This window comes from Cenococcum geophilum, assembly GCF_001692895.1.
Source record: "Cenococcum geophilum 1.58 unplaced genomic scaffold K441scaffold_13, whole genome shotgun sequence".
NCBI classification, from domain to species: domain Eukaryota; kingdom Fungi; phylum Ascomycota; class Dothideomycetes; order Gloniales; family Gloniaceae; genus Cenococcum; species Cenococcum geophilum.
In genome coordinates this window covers 392077-411877 of record NW_027137571.1, presented here as the reverse complement: position 1 = coordinate 411877, position 19801 = coordinate 392077, and the positions used below count along the sequence as shown (strand labels likewise).

Below are 19801 nucleotides of genomic sequence, written 5' to 3'. Positions count from 1 at the left end.
TCCAAATCAAGAACAAGTCAATCGTTTCCCCTTGCAGAGGAGAGCGAGACGGACGGCACCATCTATCCTAACGCCTCCTCGGGCTGCGACTTGGGTTTTTTGTTGTCGCTGTCCTCTGTCAGTGCGAAGCCGGCCAGTGTTTCGTGACTAAGGCGCCCTCCCCAGTAGACAAGTGACAACGAAGTCGTCTTTACAGCTTCGCAGCACTGGCGCGGGAAGCTTTCCTCCTATGTAATCACCTCCCCTCGCATCTGTTCTGGCTTCGCGCCCCTCCAGAGCTTTCGCAATGGATCTTCAAAGAAAAGAATACCCGGCATTGCTAGTAAGTCTATTCGGTGAGGCTCTGCGTTGAATGCGCTTACCATCTATACAGGAATCCCTCCAGCCAGGGCAAGCTGTCAACGTCCTCCACGACAGAATAAAGCACGTTAGCAAGCTTAACTCCGACATTGCGGATTGGCTTCAGGTTAGTGGCTTCCCGCGAACCTGGTTTGCTGATGGCCGCTTAAAGCTTCAATAGGAACGACGAAGGGTAGAGGAGGTCTACGTTCAAGGGTTGCGGAAACTTGCACACAAGCAACCTCCGGATGAGCCCTCTGAGTTGGGGTTAGTATCCACTTCTCTTCTTGAGCCATCTATAGAGGTTACTGATTGTTCATTAGCATCTTCTCGACGCCATGGCAGAAAATTGTCTCCGCAACCGAAGCCCTTGCCGACTCCCACCACCAGCTCGCCCAGAAGATCGAAGTTGACGTCGAGCGACCTCTGAGAGATTTCGCTACAACCAACCGTGAAATGCAGGCCATGTCTACAATCTCGGGAAATTTGGCGGCTATGGCTAAAGAAATCGACAATACTCGGAAGAAGGCTGACAAGCTGAAGGATAAAGGCGCAAAGGCTGCTGCGGGAAAGGTAGCCAATGCGACCTCAGATATGGAAAATGCAACCTCTCAATGGGATTCGCAAGCTCCTTATGTGTTCGAGAAATTACAGGCGGTGGATGAGAGCCGACTCAACCATCTCCGTGATGTCCTCACTCAGTTCCAAACCCACGAGGTAGACCAAGTTGAAAGAAACAGGATTAGCGCAGAAGAAACACTGAACGTGCTGCTCAACGTTGAGACTGCAGATGAGATTAAGACGTTCTCACTGAAGACCCAAAGCGGAAAGTTGAAGCCGGAGCGGAAGCATAGCAATATAAGCACACCATCCAGGAGCCTAGCTCCGCCGCCAACAACTCCATCCACGCAGGCGGATGATGGCTCAAGCCAGAGAAGTGGGTCTGGTATTTATACACACATGTTAAGGGTCGAAGGAAAAGGAGCTAACATTAACCAGTTCAGGAGGTCAAACACGGAGGTCTGCATAGCCTCAAGCGATTTGGTACAGTGCTAGGCCGTCGACGTCAAAGCACCCATCCTTATGGACGTAGCATGTCTCCAGAAAGAAAGTCGTCGTCAAATCTTGGTGCAACTTTTGCGTCTTTTGGGAATAGGGGTAAATTAAAAGAGGGATCGCATTCTTCACCCTCTGATCGACCAGTATCCCCAGCAAGGAGACTCTCGGAAAACAGATCAACTCCTCGTGCTTCAGATGCTTCGAGCTCCCCAAAACAGATACGTCGATCTAGCAGCGAGAGACCAAATGGTACATCTGCAGAATCAAGTAATGAAACCCCTGCAACCTCTGCTTTTGTTAACGGGACCGCGCGGGAGTCTATCCCCGAGTTACAGGAGCCATTGCAACCTGCAACCCCATCTGCTCCACAGCCTGAGGTAATTATCATATACCCAAAGTATGTCTTAATCAACTATCGCTAATACACCATCTCCAGCCGGAAAAGGATGCGGAAGGCTATTCAGTACCTCCCTCCGCAACTGATGCAATATCTCAGGCAGAACATGATGCCCTATTGTAAGTCCTCAACCCTATTGCAAGCCCCTCCGACCGACTGACGAGTACAGAGCCAATGAAACCCCGACTCCTCAATTTAAGGTCGACATTCGGAATGCTCCGATACAGGAAGAGGACGGCGACGCGGAGACAGCTTTAGCCAACGTGGCCAACACTCTTCGCGCTGTAATATATACCAACCTTCTCCTAACTGATGGAAAACTAATGATCTTATAGCAAGCTGCCCCGACAAGGAAATCTGGGACAGTTCGAGGACGAAGGGACGTTCGGAACACGATATTTGTCCCGAACCCTCAGACCCCAGAGCTTACTAGTATTGTGGAAGGATCCATACCCCCGATGCCAACTACTATTCCTACCCCGGTATCATTACCCGCTTCTCCGCCACTGGGCCCACCGCATTCTCCATTGTTTAAACTTGGCCACCGCCATACCTTCCTAGGAGATGAGCACGCCTCTTCCGACACGCAATCTATTCGATCTGGCCGCTCCCTCAGTAGTGCAGGAAGCACAACAGTCAAGCATCCGGATATGCATGGCCCAGGGCTGAACGCCTCTCTAGTTGAAACTGTCAGTACCTGGATTGAACGTGGAAGTGTCACTAAGGCCATGGTAATCGGACAGGTTGCCTTGGCTTATAATCCGATTGACCTTTCTAGTCCCTTTGGCACTGATAGCATCCGGCTGGAGAATTTCCCTATCTTAGAGAAGGTTGCTCCCAACCCGGCTTTTATTGAGCAGATCCCCGATAAGCCGGGTAGCTACATTGTTGATCTTTCCAAGATCACCAAAACGTCGGTAGCATTCCATTACCAGGTGCACCTGGAAAGCAGTAACTTGGCATCGTATGCCCCATTGCTGCTCTCTCCGGCATGGAAGGTAGAATCCACACAAACGTCGGCTCTCCTAAATTATTCACTGAATCCTGCTTTTGCTCTCGGCGGTGCCTCTAGCGTTACGCTCCGTAACGTTGTGTTGATTATCAGCCTCGATCCTAGCGTGAAGGCAACGCATTGCCAGTCTAAACCGGTCGGTACGTTTTCGCGGGATAAATCGCTCATCTACTGGCGCCTCGGGGATGTGACCCTGTCTCCGGAGCAGCCGGTGCAGCAACTTCGGGCCCGTTTCCTCACGGATGGAGAGGCTAAGCCTGGTAATGTCGAGGCGCGATGGGAGATCAGCGGTGAGCTTGCGACAGGACTCGGAAGTGGCCTAAGTGTTAGCCAGATTAGCCAAGGAGAGAATAAGATGGAAGGCGAAGCGGACCCGTTTGCAGATGCGGACGAGAACGTCGCGCCAGCGAGCCCCGCAGTGTTATGGAAAGAAATCTCGACTGTGAAGAAGGTCGCAAGTGGTACATATGTGGCCGTCTAGAGGAATGGCTTAGAGATGGTGAAGAACGTAAAAAGGAGGACAAGACGCATGAAACGTATTATTAGCAGACGAGATTGGTTGCGGTTGATGTTTTAAGAGTTGGCAAGGTAGATCTGGAGAGTGGGGGCACGTGTTGAGGATATTTTTCAGATTCACTGTAGATAGTGGGACACGGGAAGGGTAATGCTGTATGCTGAAGTGACCGATATCTATCTACCTAGCCCTTAGCCCTATATATTGATTCTATTACTAAATCCATTAGCATTATTACTGTCACGACTATTACTACTGTTTACTACTGTTACTACTGTTACTACCGTTACTACTGTTACTACTGTTACTACTGTCACTACTGTCACTACTGTCACTACTATTACCGTTCTTAACACGGGTACACATCTTCCTTTGCTGTTTATATTTTTCTTCTCGTTTCTTTTCATTTTCCAACTATACCTAAAATTGAATCCGGCGTGAGCAATAGTGTATTAACCCATGCAAGCGGCCTTAATGTACAGTGCACGAATTTTTGTCGGGTGCAGGTGTCGAAGCTTTTGCCAAGTACAGAATTTGGTTTCGTAGCGGACACGTTTCGCATGGTCTAACTGTGTTCGCTGCACTCGAGCCCCCCTGCGGCGAGCTTGAGCCACTGAAAATCAAGACAGCGGGCTAATTTTCTGCTCGACGCACGACACCGACCTGACAGAAAGGCATGATCAGGGCGGAATAATTATGAGTCCAAGGCAGCAAGTGAGAGGAGTAGACTCCGATTAAGTGACAGGTCCGGCGAGTCGAATGCTTGCGGTCAGACGAAAATTGGCTCAGCTGTGTGGCTCCCCGGATCATACACGAATGACGACCCTGCTTTCAAGTTTTCCACCAGGGCTGCCTGTCCTTGGCATGACGTCGACCCTTAGAACTGTAGCGACTCCTTAGCAGATTGTGCGCTTTGGTGCTTTGGGTGCTTTTGGGCGCCCTGTGTGGATGAGAACAACAGAAGAGCAGCAGCAGAAGTCCTGAATTCTCCTACAAGCTAAGATCACTCTCTTCACCGCGCCCCCGTGCCCTCCACCCAGCATCAATCGGCTTCTCAAAGCCTCCCACCAGCCCTTGGTTCCCCGAACAGGGTCCGACTTCCCGTCCGTCAACAAGACAGGACCACCTAAACCAACCCTACCATTTTGATCGTCCTGCTACACCAGCCAAGAATCCTCCGGCGCTGTACACCTCGTCTTTTGCTTTGCTTAACCTTTCTTCTGCCCCCCTTTGTCTGATCCACGGCACCGCCACTGCTAAACTCAACTCTCGCGTTGTTGGCGCTTCGCCTAGTCGACGTCATTGTGGGCTTCCGCTAGACAAGCGCGCATTCTCCCTTTCATTCAGGGACCAAACGCGCTCAACAGCCCACTCGCTCGCAGGTCGCTCTTTCCGACACATCTGATGTGTTTCCAGTGCAGATGTGCTGACTCGGACGCCTCCTCTTCAATCGTTTGGTGTACCTTCCTGAGTGCGAGGAGGGAGGAGTAGGGGACGATATGAATAAATCTCCCTTACAGTCGCCTAAGTCTCCTAGACCGCTGCACTCACAAAACGTCATCGCCAACCCTTCCTCGACTTTACAACCCTCTGAGGACTCACGGTATCCGACAAACCGTCCACGCCTACACCGCCAACCGCGAAGCAGCCCTTCAGAACAGAGCGAAAGCCAAAGTCGCCTACTTCAACAATCTTTGGAACACCAGCTATCAGGGGATCATGCGCCAGAAAGTGATGTGAGCAGTGGACTGGGATTTGGCAGGGAGGAAGACAAGGAGATGGGAGGCGATGGAGGCCTAGAGGGGGTGAAGGGCAGAGCAGAGTCTCCTGATGAAGCAGAGCTGGAACGACTGCGTCAAGCAATTCACGAGAGAATGCTACAAAACCAGCAACGTGCTCGAATGAGTGCTTCTACGACGGGAACAAGCCCTGTGACACTAGGCGCGCGCAGGGTTTCACCCATTAAGGAAGAGGCTCCATCGGGTCTGTCACCTACGTTAGAGGCCTCGTTTAGCAGCCCTCTACCTACTGGACACACCACCTCTACTGAATCTACCGAATCGTCGAAGACAATACGAGGGAGTGTCCCTGCTCCACCCGCAGGACAGCCGTTGCGAACACCTTCGTACCCATTTCCATTCATACCTAGCACGCCAAGGAACTGGTCATCAACTTTTCATCAGCCATTCACAACGTTATCGCCAACTATATCTGCGACAAATGCTAGGGATGTTTCGACCCCTCGAGAGAATGTAGCATCAGGAGCTAGTACGCCAGCCGCTTCAACTACCACATTCATGCCTCCAGGCACATCTCAGCCTGCAATGGAAGATTCTCGATATCCGTCCCCGAATCTCTACGACTTAGTTCTTCTTATTAGCTCAGAGCCTGGCTTGGGTGCTTGGTGGAGTATAGTAACAACAATCATGCGAGACTGGTACGGCGCGGAAAGAGCCACACTTGCTGTGCCTGCGGATACTTCGGATATTGAGAACGTGCCTTGGGGCCAAAAAACCACGTACAACGTTGCCGGTCCAAGTGAAACGAGGCAACCGCTGCCAGCTCAGGAACCAGTATCATCGAAGGCACAACAGCCCGAAGTGGGGGGCTCATCGATACAAGAATCGGACAGTAGCTCCTCTCCCACAAGTCTAAATCCAGGGAAGCGGCCAAAGTTAGAATCACGCCACTCTTTTGCAGGTTATGAACGGCAGCGAAGGGATATATCCTCAGAAAATAAGGGCTCTGGAGCTCCAGTCAGACCGCGAGGCCCTTTGAGAACGGTAAGCTATGCTCCGCTGGCAAATGTTCGAACAGAGCATCCTCTTCGACAAGTTGCTCCCGCTTCACTCGATGGTTCGCTGTTCTTCAGCAAATTACAGGCTGGCGATCCACCTTATAGAGATCCATCTTTTAGTGACCCTGAATTCTCCAGCATTGGAGGTGATATACCTTCTGGACCGTATGCTGCCGTTTTTTCAGTTTTGCGAGCTCTGGATCATGAATCCGACGTACTTATCGACAACATTGGGGTTAATCGAGTGCTAGAAAGGGGAAGACTCGTTACACTTACGAGAGATTATTCTAGCACATTGACGCCTTCCAAAAAGTTTTCTGAGCCTGCGTCTGAAGAACATTTGAATAAGGTCTCTACTTTACAAACAACTCAGTCCTCGGTAGAAATTCAAAAAGTTGGCGGTATCCGGAATCGATCAGGTAATGCAGCTAGGCGATCAAGCTTAGATCACAGCGATCCTAGGCTAGCGCCTCATTATGAAGAGTATGAGCAGTTTCCTAGCTCTCCGTGGGCACAGTCACCAGCGCCATCACCTGCCATTCAAGCTGATCCCTCTAGTAATCCTTTCTTCACAGCGGCAAGCGTAGATGAAGAGACGTTCAACCCTACAAGTTCTTCTCAAGATTATTCTCAATATGGCCAAGTGGAAGCGATTGGAGTTGACAAGGCCAGTACAGTGACTCACATACCACTCATACACCCTATTCTGTCACAGCCTATGCAGCCTTTGAATCCAGGCACCCCCTTGCAAACACCGACCACATCAGGCCGATCTGCAGACAACTCAAAGCCAGCACCTTCGGAGCAAGGGGAATTCCAGAGAAAGGCACCAATTGCAATTTTGTCAATTTTATCTTCAACTGTGCCATATCCTCACAATCTTACGAATTCTTTGAAGCTACTAGGGCCTCATCTCGCGACATCATTCTCAAATGCGTGGCAATATTCAAACGCGCACAAGCAGGCCACAAATATAAAGTATCGTCATTCGTTATCAGGCCATCAGGTTGGATTCGCCCCTATGTCTGATCCAGATCGCTTAGGAAATCTTATGCACCTCGACATTGATGATATGGCTGGCTCGGCCGCAGGTAGTGTAACTAGTCCTTCTGATTACTCAGGTCGCTCGAGGCATAGTCCTGGTGGCTCAATTGGGGGAACGCCAGGGTGGGATCCCTCCACAGTTGGATTTTCAAGCAGACATTCTGTGGGAGGCACGCCAGGACATCTCTCAGGAATGGAGGCTGTTGAGAGCTATTTCGATGCAAAGAAGAGGTCGAATTTGGCAAGTACAACGAAACCTCCAACCATGCAAGTCCAACAGGATCAATCTGTGCGAAAGAATGCGATAGTTGCGGAGCAACGGCCCGTGATGAAAGCCGGATCTGTTAGTGGAGCAGATAATGAGGAGGATGCTGTTACGCCTAGGAGCGAACAAAAACCGAAGTCCGAGAATGCGGGCCCTGAGGAGATTCAGGAACAAAGCCCAGTTCAGTCAGCACACCCTGTATCACCTAGGAAATTACGAATGGACCCTTCCCAGCCTGGTCTGCCCATGGAGCGAAAATCACACTCGTTTTTGCACTCTTATGGCGCGGATTTTAGCTCATCATTCCAGTCCCTACCAGCTGCTACTACTCCAGGCCCACGAACTCCTGGACCATCACAAGGTCACGCGCGGACGAGCTCGATAACAGAAACATTGGACATGCCTCCTCCTTCCGAACGTCTGCTTCGCACGATCATCGATTCTCTTCCTGTACAAATATTTACTGCGCAACCAAACACCGGCGTTCTGACTTGGGTGAACTCGAAATTTTTAGTCTACCGAGGCCAAGATTCGCGACAAGTCCTACAGGAACCTTGGCATGCAATACATCCTGAAGATAGAGGAGAATATATGGAAATGTGGAATAAATGTCTTCGTACGGGCACGCAATTACAACAGAAAGTTCGCCTGCAGAGATTTGATGGACATTACCGGTGGTTCTACGTTCGAGCAGCGCCTTTGAAAGATAGACGCCAGCAGATTGTGCATTGGATCGGCACAAACATGGATTTTCACGAGCAACACCTTGCAGAAGTCAATTCTGCTCGCCAGCAAGAGACGGCCGCTTCAGAAGCAAAGTATCGAGCACTTGCTAATTCTAGCCCTCAGATCGTTTTTGTGGTGACCAGTAAGCGGGGCATAACATTTTGCAACTCGCAATGGACGTCATATTCTGGCCAACCGGAAGCACAGGCCCTGAGCATTGGCTTCCTGGAGCACGTTCATCCTGAAGACATTGTGAAGTGTAGACTGCCTGAAATGAACGAGGATGGGTCTGCGCCTATCAATGTTCCGACTTCCATACCAATTGAGCGTACACATCACCCATCCCCGTTGTCTGACAATTCTTCGGAGACAAGCGAGACAGTGACTAGCCCAAGTGGTTCGCCACATACGATGGAATTACCACAGGCTAAGTTATCGAAGCTTGCAGGTGAAGGGATTCTAAAGGTGGCGAAGGATGCTGATGGTCGGCCGTCATATTCAACAGAAGTTCGTCTTCGGTCAAAAGATGGGAACTACCGCTGGCACCTTGTCCGAATTCTGTTGGAGGATACCGTCCTCTCAAATGATAACGAGGAGGAAACGTGGTATGGTACTTGCACAGATATCAATGATCACAAGTTGCTCGAACAGACTTTGAAAGAGACGATGGACGCGAAGTCAAGATTTCTGAGCAACATGTCCCATGAGATCCGAACACCATTAAACGGCATCACTGGAATGGTTAATTTCCTTCTCGATAGTACATTGAGCCCAGAACAAATGGAACAGGTTAACATTATCCGTAACAGCACCGAGGGCCTGCGTGATCTCATCAACGACATTTTAGACCTATCAAAGGTTGAAGCGGGCATGATCATACTGAATGTTGACTGGCTTCACCTTCCGTCGCTCATTGAAGAAGTTAACGATCTCACCTCCGCGCTTGCGATTGGCAAAGGACTAGAGCTCAATTATCTTGTTGAAGAAGATGTTCCGTCCATGGTAAAAGGTGATCGATTCCGAATTCGACAAGTTTTGCTAAACGTGATCGGTAATGCGATTAAGTTCACGCAAAAGGGCGAAGTCTTTGTGCGATGTCAGCTCCCTACGGAAAAGGGCGCCTCTTTGAAGAAATATGAGACTTTGATTCAATTCGAAGTCATCGATACCGGAAATGGCTTCACCGAGAAAGAAGCAGAGTTCTTATTCAAACGTTTCAGCCAGATCGATGCAAGCAGCACTAGACAACACGGCGGCACAGGTCTTGGCTTAGCGATCTCGATGCAGTTGGTCGAACTACATGGTGGCAATATGAAAGCTACTAGTGTTCCTGGCAAAGGTTCGAACTTTACTTTTACTATTAAGTTTGCCTTACCATCTGAGGACGATCATCCTCCGCCTGAAGCCATTACTCCTAGTTCATCACTTGCAGTTGAAAATACGCCTACGCCGCTGGCTCTTGACTTGACTCAAGTGAGCACTAGTACAAGTGAGCAACGAATATCTAGCGAATCTTCTAGTCAGGGCGAATTAGTTAAATCGCCAGTACCGAGCTTGCCATCATCCGAGCGTTCCCGAGACTCGCCATATTTGTCTTCTGGTAGTTCCGATCCGTCCGTCTATACTGGTCGAACTAGTATACGCTCCGAGAGGTCCTCCGCTTCGTCTTTTATGCCAGATACCTCCTTGCCAAATGCATCGATTACACTAGCCCCTCCTCCAGAAGGCCGCGCAACAGGGAGTCGAGGCGAATTAGATGAGCCGTTACACTCAAATGCGTCGTCTGACACTGTTAAAGCAACTCCTATGAAACAAAGCCTTTCTCCACTTGGTAGCTCATTCCAACCACCGATGTATTCAATACTTGTGGTCTGTTCGTTGGATTATAGCAGAGAAGCTACCGTCAAACACATCGAGATGACTCTCCCAAAAACAATCCCGCATCAGATCACAGCACAAGCTAGTCTCGTCGATGCACAGAAAACGATTGGGGGGGACGACCCTGTTCTCTTTACGCATGTAGTCTTGGTATTGCATGAGCCCTCAGAAGCTATGGCTTTGATGGATGAGGTCTTCAAATCCAGTGCTCGTTCGTCCACATCAATCGTTATTATCTCGGATACGATGCAAAAGCGTGAGATCATGAGGAATGCGCCGGATTATAATTATGACAAACTCGTCCAAGACCGTCGCCTTCGTTTCATCTACAAACCTCTCAAACCCTCGAAGTTCGCAGTGGTATTCGATCCCCAAAAGGAACGGGAGATGAGCACTGACCGTAATCAAGACAGCGCACAACAGGTTGCAATGAGCCAGAAGCTGGTATTTGAGGATCTGAAGAGACGTCTTGGCAACAAAGGGCATAAGGTCCTCCTGGTTGAAGACAACTACATCAATCAGACAGTATGTTTTATTTCTATTAGAACCGCTTTCCCACACGCTAATACCTCAAAAGGTTGTTTTGAAGTTCTTATCTAAGGTCTCGGTAACCAGTGAAACAGTCCTGGATGGAGTTCAATGTACCGAAAAGGTTTTTTCTCAGCCCCACGGCTACTACTCGATCATTCTAGTGAGCAACCCCGCCATTCAACGGCCTATTTGGTTTTCCAATGCCGGGTAACTAACTGTCCTTCTCAGTGTGACCTTCACATGCCGAATAAGGACGGGTATCAAGCCTGCAAGGAAATCCGACGATGGGAGAAGAAAAACAAGTACTCGCATCTCCCGATCATCGCGCTATCAGCCAATGTTCTTGGCGATGTCTATGCCAAGTGCGTCGAGGCTGGCTTCAACTCTTATGTCACTAAACCAGTTGAGTTCAAAGAGCTCTCTCTAGTTCTAACGAACTTCCTGGATCCCGAGAATCCTTCCAAACCGCACAAGTTCATGCGGCCACGCGTCAAGTCGTGAGGAGAGGGCGTCCCCTCCCCCGCGTCTTGCTCTGCGTTTTCGGTTTTTCCTTTGCTTTTACTACTTGTTTCCAATCATTGGCATCAGCGGAACCGGCGCATCACGGGAGTCTTTTCGGCGGAGCAACGGCATGGCGTTGACTTGTTTTCCGCCGCAAAATGTGGTGTACACGAGGGGCAGCACTCGAGCACCCAAGATAACCGGGGTCTAGATTCCCCGAATCATCTAACTTCTCCGTTCTTGCTCGCTCGCTCGCCCTCACCGCTTGCCCTTTTCGCTGTTTATGATTGCACTCTCCACTTTGCGTTTATATGCACTTGCACTAGCACTGCAACTCAAACCTCGCTGCATTTCTCGAGCGCTGGAGCACAGCGATTCCCCCCTTTTCTTTTTTCTTCACGTACGTAATGTCTAGCATGCTTGCTATCTGCATATTGCATCTGGCGAACTGGGTTCCTGGGCGCGCGGGACTTTTAACTAGGCTAGGGAGGTTGGCTGGGCGGGATTGGGTTTTTTCTATAGGGATTTTCCTGCGGTCCCAGGAAGGCGTTTTGAAGCTTTCAGACTCTTTGAGTAGAGGGTTGGGGATGATGACGGATGAGACTTGTGTATGATAGATTAGATAACTAAGTGGAGCTCTGTGGTGTGAAGGTTAGCTGAGTGGACTGAAGTAGAGATTATGATGTCGTGCTGAGTTGGAGCATGAATGTGCTTCGAATAATGTCGTGACGAGTATGTGAGGGTGTAGTACTAGCTGAACTGTTTGTCTTTGCTTGAGAGGTTTTAGCGTGTGAAAGGGGGGCAAGGCGCAATGCCCTTAGTTCTTACTATACTGTACTCGCTTTAGATGAGCTGTTCAAGGACTCTAGAGCAGAATATACAGTCTTGATGAAAGCCTCCGGGCCTTAAACACGGGTGCTATATCCCACAAGCTGCTGCTCAATGTGTATACTCGGGAGAAACTATTCGGTGAGGGATTAGTACGTCCGTGTGAGCCTCAGACCAATGGGTAAACTGCTTAAGACTTGGGTATTCGGAGGAGCTTATGCGGTTCTCTGGAGTAGCTGAAGCTGTCGAAAAGAACGCGACCGGGACACCGGAAGTGGAGTGTAGACTTCGACTGTGTGTGGAATAGGACGGCGCTGTTCGAGACTCATGCTACGCTTCGTTCTGTGCGCAGGCGGGAGCGCGCTGAAGGGTATGCACGCCGCTGCTGCCTTCTGCGGTCCATCTCCACTCCGGCCACGGTCGTTGAAACTAACATTTAGAGGGGTGGTGGACACGCTGATCCAACCAAGCCCACTCCTTTACTCCGGGTAGCGCTTACCACTGCCGCGCGGCGGCGAGATCTGCAGGATTCAGGATATGTAATTTTCTGACACGAGACTAGCGCGTGGAGTGGGTACAAGCGGTGGAGTTAAGCTTTTTTCCAAATAAGAAACTTAGATATAGTACTCAAGTCCAGGATCCCGATCCTACTGCTTCCGCAGAGCAGCAGGCAAGCAGGGGTGTATGGTAACTTTATCTCTACTACCACTCGCCCAATCCGTACTATCCATCCGCACATGAAAGACTCTCGACGTGATATTGTGAAGAAACTGATACAAGGAAAGAAAAATACGAAAAGCCTACCATAGATTTCCCCTTTCGTTGCCCGAAATGCCGGTGCGCCTGCAATGCTCTGAAATCGTGAAATACCGTATATGCTGCCCTGTCTAAATTACAAACATTTTAATTCGTACTTCTTAATAAAACTTTTTTTTGGATGAGTTGGAGGAAGAGAAAGTCAATCAAGTCTCCCACCAATGCTTCTTCTTAATTTGCCCGCCCTGGCTATCGTCCGCGCTACGGTCCGTACTGCGTGCCGCCTTGTGGTAATTCCAGCGGCCTCGCTGCTCCCAGAACCACCAGCGGCCCAGCTGCTCGGCCTGCTCGACCCACGCGGCTGCGGCGTCGCCGTGAGATGTCCGCACACGTTTGATGAGCTTGTCGAGCGTCCATTCAGTCAGTGGATGCTCTTCGCTGGGATCGCTATCTAGGTCTGTGAAGCGGAGCGCAGAGGACGAGCAGAGGGGTAGCACGAGACGCCAGGGCGCTGCGGCGGAGCTGACGGCGAGGAGGGACCCGCCGGGATTGATGATGCCGAAGTACCAGAGCTGGCGGCCGCCGTTCTTAGACGGTACAAAGGTGCGGATGAGCGATTGGCCTTGATACTGGTGGATGAGGCGGGATGTTGTCTCGGCGGCGGTTGGGTTAAGCGAGTGGGTTTGAATGAGCAGGTCGAGGACCGTCGGGACGATGGAGAGAGGGGTCGTTTTGGCGGTCAGTTGCACTCGTGGCAGGTGCGGGTGCAAGAAGAGGAGCGGGACGTGGAAGTTGCTGATGTGGCCATTTTCGTAGGTTGACGAGGAGCCGTCGGGCGTGTCGAAGGCCATACCACTAAAGAGTGAGGTTAGTATGAGAACGGCAGGTGAATAGGCATGCAAGGCGAGTATGCTTACTGGTCGCCGACGATGACGACGAGGGTCTGGTCAAAGATTCCGACCTCTTCCAAAAGGTCAAAGATTGTGCCGATCCACTCATCTTGGTACTTGATGGTGTTAAGGTAGCGATTGAAAGAGTCCTCGGAACCCCACCGCCCCTTCGCAAGGTAGTCTTCATGCTCCGTCCAGTTCTTTGGAGTATTGTAGGGATGATGGGTTGTGCTCGTTACATGGGACAGAAAAAGTCTACGGTTATCCTGTTCGGCTTTGGTAAATATATCGCGTAGGTAAGGCAAAACTTCGGTTTCTGGGAATCCGAAATAATTGGACTCTTCTTCTTTTGGAGGATAATATTTGGAAGATGGATTAAGGAGCGTCGACTTCATTACAGTGTCCTTAAATCCCATATGCTTATCCAGGATATCTTGCGAATCAAATTGGTCAGTAATTGACTGGACAAGTACAGATTCCCAAGGTGAGGAAAGAAAATCCGGCTGGTCCCTTGATTCATTCGATGTTTTCTCGCTTGAGGTGTTTTTCTGCTGCTCATTGAAAAGTTCCAGAATCTGAGGGACACAGGGCTGATATATGCGGCCCTTAATTTCCTCGGTAAAATCAACTGGAAGTGGCTCCACGCCGCAATGACTTCCGAGTAGGCTCTTGAATGTGAAGGCGCTGCCAGTTATAGCGCCATGCACATTTATGCCGCCGTACGAGTCATTCAATTTACTTTTCCAATGAGCCTGAGATGGTTGCTCATCTTTATTCTCTTCAGGATAGTCAAATCCACTTGATTCTCCTGTTAATATTTCCGTGATTGGGGTTAGCTGTGAAAGCTTCTTGTTAAGCTCATGCTGCGCAGCATTTGCATCCTCATAAGTAGATAGGATCTTATCGTATATAAGGCTCTCCTTTCTAAAAGGGAACATATCCTTACGCGTACTCTCCAGTGTGAGTAAAACGACATGCTTGATTAACGGACGTTGGGCGCTGAAAACAGCTTCGAGAGGTTCTAAAATTTCCTTGTCCAAGTTGGTGATTCTCAGGGGGTCGCAGCTTGGGTTGTAGATTTTAGGACGGTGTTTTCTATGCAGATCCCTTCTGGGTTCAATCCACGCTTCGTGGTATTCCTCTGATCCATCCTCTGCTGACGGTGGAGCAGAGAGCCCTTCATGCTCATGGGGGTGATGTCTCCTCGGATGACATGTCTCTGATTGCGGCATCCAACCTGGAAAAAGCCCTTGCGCAGGTTCGACCGTGACATTTCCAAAAACTTCACTGAAAGGAAACTCGACATGCCTGCGAGGGTGGGGAAGACAAAACTCGGTGTTTCTCGAGTTGGAAAAAAGAGATTCAAGCATTGTAAAAGGAAGAGATCCCGACATGTGCGCATACGGCGGAGTAGTCGGTCGTACTATTTGAAGAGTCATGCAAGTGACTACTACAGATATTACGGCTACCGATATTGCGAGGGCTCTCCGTATGGATGGCATCGGCTTTTCCGGCGGTTCTCTGTTTACTATTAGATGAGAACAAACAAGAAAGGAGAGCACTTACTCATCATCAAGGCTGCTCTCTAGATTCGATTCGTCAGGAATCCTCATATACGACCTGCGCCCGGTGAACACGAAAACACGAAGTTGTTTAAATGCATTAAAAATGCCGGCGAAAAGAATGTCTGTGGTATCGTAGAAGCCAGGCGTGGCTAGCCACGCTGCGCCAAAGAAAGCCAGTAAAGAAATCGTGAAGACAGGAAGTCCTGTCATTAGCATGTGAATCCCTCCTGGATCAGACGCGAGACTGCCGGCGGCAAGCCATTGTATCTCGCCACCAGTCTCAACATAGAATGATATTTGCGATGCAGATGCTGTTGCGGTAATAATCCTTGGTGAAGTCAGTACGAAAAGCAAGATAGTCAGCAACAGTTGCCGAGTTATTAGTAGCTTACGCGAGGAGTGCTCCCAGTAGCTTCCTTGGTGCGCAAAGGCTGCCTCTGTCCTGTTGAAGAAGAAGTTTACTGCAAAGGATTAAGATTAAGTCTGGTAGAAGGAAGGTTGGTAGGTAGAGGAGAGACAGGAGAACGGGCAGAGAGCTCCGGTGGGTGTAAAGGTGCAAAATTTTGCTGGAAAAGGAGGAGATTATGAGAAGAGAAAATTGGAATTTAGCTTTAAGAAGGAGAGTAGGTGAGCCAAGAACCGCCTCTATAGTCCTCTTGGCAGAGGGTAACGAAGTGGAAGACATTGGCTCCATTTGTACATTTAGCACGCGAGCAGCTGCGAAACGCGCAGCGACATGAGCGGCGGTATATAATCAACACGCTCAGATTCAAGTTGCGGCACCTAAGGCGCAGAATCAGCCTAGAACCTCGCAGTGAATTTTGGGAATTCGTGGCGTTGGAATTCACAAGGGGCAACTTATTGGTTTGAGCAATTGTTATTTGCCGCACCGACCCAAAACGGCCCCTGCGGACGCCCGAGGGCTGAGATTTAGGTAACAGCCCCAAGCCCGCGTTCATTTGGCAGGCGCAGGCAGAAAAGATTGCAGCGGATTACTCCGAGGCGCTAAAGCCAAGCTCAGCTGGCGATGCTTTTTGGGATGAAACGTGAGCTGATGCTATAATTAATTTCCTCATCATGCTTAGACGTGGGGGAAATATACTTATTAAAGACTTCATGTAACGGCCTGCGAGGCTGCGAAGAGTCCTGCATCCTTCAACCGTCTCATGTCACAACGCATCCATTCTACACAAGAAACCTGTCGATCACACGACCGAATCAATCACGAATTGATCGCACGACAGATTAGATCGTACGAGCAATACGAAAGAAATCGTAACAATGTATCAGGAGCGGCATGACTGAAGGCATAACTGCGGTGAGTCGCTCTCACTGAATGGTTGGATGCTTGTCTTTTACCCGTCAGCTCGGCGGACGCCATGTATTTGCCAGCATGTAATTCCGCCAGGGCCTGAGAACAAGATAAGGGGTGACTGTGCTGTTGCTGTCCTGGTATCAAAAGCTCGGCTCCCGCTGAGTTGCTTGACTGCACAGACCCTGCTACCCCCCTGCCGATATTCGCGAATATCCATGTTGCCACCTGCGGCCATTGCTCTCAAGCGGCAGGCCAGAAGCTCCAAACGCTGACGCCGGAAGTTAAGCGACAAACCGCCCATCCTTCCCGATCCTTCCCAATCCGTCTCTAGCCCAACGGCGGACCAAACCCCTAATTTTATACGGAATTTCGGTCACACCTTGCCATCTCCGGCCAGGGCGAACCTCTTTTCCCTGGGTGTCATGCACGCAGCGGTTTTGCTGTTAATCTAAGCAGCGTACAATAACTTTCCCTCGGGACACCGGTTTCATCGAGAGAGTCTTATTTCGACCAAAGCAGCGGGTCGCAGCGGTTCCTTTTACGAATACCTAGGACAGCCCTCGTAACGGCTTGAAAACTTCAATTAGCTCGGAAAGTAAGACCGGACTGAGAATCTTACCCTCAGGCAGATCAAAGCTTATTTTCCAGTGGGGTCGAAACGCTCTAAACTTTATTCGTATTTCAGTCTTGTGGACTGGAGGGGTCGACTGGAAGAATATTTTCCTGATCTTCTTAGCCGTTGCCTATAAAGCTCCTGTCAAATCTCTCTTTCCGCATCCGGTACCTCGGCTCTCGGACTGGATGTGACAATCACCCAGGCGAAAGGCGAGTGGATTTCTGCAGACGTTCCGGCCAACGATATCTGCGACGATTTTCTTACCTCGTTATTTGCACAGTATTTTGGTCTCGGTACCGTTTAGACTTATCTAGGATAAGGCCAACAATGGGAGAGTTCCACTTACAGTTTCTTTGGATTGATAGTCCTCGGATTGTTTCCCATTTCAGTTTTTAATTCAGGATCGCTCTACTGTCTTTCCTACAGGAACTTTAGAATGACAGAAGCGTTTCGGAACCTACTGATGGCATAAGCCTAACGATGAAGACAGGTTCCCAATCCCTATTGCTACAGTTACGACAGTGTACTAGGGCATTTTGCAAACCAAGCATGCCACAGAGTATTGGGGAAGCACTTCTTCCTGGCATCTTTGTGGATATGAATACCCAAAGAACAATTTGCATGTGTTGGCTCCGGTGCTGCCGATCTCGGGTTCCAATTGTTGCAATCGATGATGACCCCTATAGATAGAGACTAAATGGGAATAGCCGATTATGTGATATATCTTAAGCCCCTATTAGAGAGACAGTTCAATAAGTTTTCAACGCCAATGATCTTGGAATAGAGATTCTGTTCCGCTTTGAATTTTATAACTCAAATACGAGGTGGACATTATATACTGCATCCTCTGGCTTGCATCGCTGATAACATGCCATCTTACAAAATGAAATACGGCAAACTAATACCTAGATCTTTTCGATATAAGCAGTGCTGCAAAACCGCCCTTGTGCGAAGTCCAAAACTTACTGTGAGCGGGCTTGACAGTTCTTTGCTTCCGCAAAAGCTACATACAATTCGAGGCAAGGTTCTTGTTGTAGGAGACTGGGCCACTCGATTAACGTCAAGCACCGGGAAGCGAGACACCCCCCTAAGCGAGACACTCTTAGCCTAACTTATAACTTTAATAACTTTAGTAATATTATTCTTAAATAAAATATAAAATATATTTATATAAACTATTATATTAGTAAAATAATATTTAGGCCAAAAAATAAAAGAATTATATATTTTTTATTTTAATAAAATTATTTAAAAAAGGCAATATATATTATATTATATTATAGTAATTTCTTAACTTAGGGTTATATATTAATATTAATATTTATTTATTATATTTTTAATATATTATAACAGTTTACTAATTATAAATATAATAATAATCTCTGCATAAAAAATTATTATTATATATATAAATATATTTTAGAAAAAACATTCAAAAAATAAAAATATTATCTATTAGCGACTCAGTTAATTAAGACATAAGCACGGCAAAAGGGTCGCGCAAGCCTATATAATTAGATTGTCTATAAACAAGAATCTAAAGCTAGGGAAAGGAAAGGAGAAGAAGAGCAGCGCCGTTTGGTGTTTTATAAAATCTTTGCGTCACATAATCGCAATATGCGGCAATCTGTGGCAACTTACCGGTGCGAAGTTCTGCCAAGTTCTACTAAGTTCTACTAGTGCCGTAACATTACCCCCCCCTCCAAAAAAGCCTGCCCTTAGGCTTTGTTACTAAAAGTCTTAGCAAGAGAATCTAACCAATTAGATAACTTTAACCGCCGGTTAAAGTTCCTAAATATCTTAACACCTTACGTAACTAAGAAATTTCTAGGGCGTTTTTATCCTTATATTCTTCTAGTAGCTTATTATCTTTATTATACTAGCATTCTATCCACTTATTTAGGTACTTTAGCGGTCTAGGTTTATTAAGATAATAGCTATAAAACTCCTAGAGCTTATAGGGACTACCTATAAAGTTCTATATAGGGTACTAAGTGGGGTCTGGGTTATATCCTTTCTAACTAATATAATACTTTAACGTTCCCTTTATAAGTTTATAGGCTAGCACTTCTTTAATTTCCTATTTATTATCGCCATTAACTTAAATTAGTAGGGGAGGTTTATTCTTTTATCTAGGTAGTAAGTTATTTATAGCTTTCCGTAGCTTATCCGGTAAAAAAATAGGGTAAACTTTAATTAAGTTTAGGAGCTTAACCTTATATAAATTGCCTACTTTATTAAGAATCTTATATAGTCCTACTATTTTATAGTCTAGCTTATAGCTAGGCCGTTCTATCTTCTAGTTCTTTATTATAACCTAGACTATATCACCTATAGTAAAGTTAGGCTCGCGCCTATGCTTATTCGCCTACTATTCTATTAACTTTTAAGCCTTTTTTAGGTTTATATAGGCTACTTTCTAGGCTTCTTTTAAGCGCTTAGCGTACTACTAGGCTTCCTTATAAGATAGTTTTTTGCGTATAGTCTAGGGCCCTTCTAGTCTTTCCTAGTTAAAGCTTATATGGGGTAGGTAACCTATTTCTAGTTAAATAGGGACAAATCCGGTAGAGTTGTAGGGTAGGGTTACTTAGGCGTAGTCTATTAAGGGTAATAGTTCGGCCTAGTTATTCTAGAAGTAGTTAATAAAAGGCCAGAGTCTCTAGTCTAAGTATTAATTTATAATCTCTGTTTAACCGTTTGTCTAGGGGTAATATATCATAGAAAGCTTTAGCTTAATACCTAAGATCTAGGTAAACTTATTTTAAAAG

General features: G+C 47.9%; 3 protein-coding genes across 3 annotated transcripts; 2 read left to right on the top strand and 1 right to left on the bottom strand.

The window, feature by feature from the left end:
- Nucleotides 1-286: 286 nt before the first annotated feature.
- K441DRAFT_675774 (uncharacterized protein) lies at nucleotides 287-3288 on the top strand (the record flags this gene model as incomplete). Its single annotated transcript, XM_067650888.1, has 8 exons — nucleotides 287-322; nucleotides 374-466; nucleotides 521-606; nucleotides 663-1276; nucleotides 1339-1775; nucleotides 1835-1914; nucleotides 1965-2079; nucleotides 2131-3288. 8 exons carry the CDS (start codon nucleotides 287-289, stop codon nucleotides 3286-3288), a joined length of 2619 nt encoding a protein of 872 aa, XP_067505837.1.
- Nucleotides 3289-4820: 1532 nt separating this feature from the next.
- K441DRAFT_552571 (uncharacterized protein) lies at nucleotides 4821-11063 on the top strand (the record flags this gene model as incomplete). The annotated part of the gene is made up of 4 exons (XM_067643155.1): nucleotides 4821-7607; nucleotides 7680-10556; nucleotides 10609-10722; nucleotides 10791-11063. 4 exons carry the CDS (start codon nucleotides 4821-4823, stop codon nucleotides 11061-11063), a joined length of 6051 nt encoding a protein of 2016 aa, XP_067505836.1.
- Nucleotides 11064-12618: 1555 nt separating this feature from the next.
- On the bottom strand, nucleotides 12619-15962 carry K441DRAFT_44059 (alkaline phosphatase-like protein). Its single transcript, XM_067641671.1, has 4 exons — nucleotides 15495-15962; nucleotides 15104-15430; nucleotides 13565-15058; nucleotides 12619-13502 (listed from the first exon to the last, which is right to left on the bottom strand). The coding sequence occupies exons 1-4, from the start codon at nucleotides 15794-15796 to the stop codon at nucleotides 12854-12856; spliced, it is 2772 nt and encodes a 923-aa protein (XP_067505835.1). The 5' UTR covers nucleotides 15797-15962; the 3' UTR covers nucleotides 12619-12853.
- Between the last annotated feature and the right edge of the window lie 3839 nt (nucleotides 15963-19801).

Coding starts and splice junctions, on each gene's coding strand:
- K441DRAFT_44059 (XM_067641671.1), bottom strand. CDS start 15,796: ATGGAGCCAATGTCTTCCACTTCGTTACCCTCTGCCAAGAGGACTATA. Junction 15,431..15,494: donor CTACTGGGAGCACTCCTCGC/GTAAGCTACTAA, acceptor GACTTCACCAAG/GATTATTACCGCAACAGCAT. Junction 15,059..15,103: donor GAGAGCAGCCTTGATGATGA/GTAAGTGCTCTC, acceptor AATAGTAAACAG/AGAACCGCCGGAAAAGCCGA.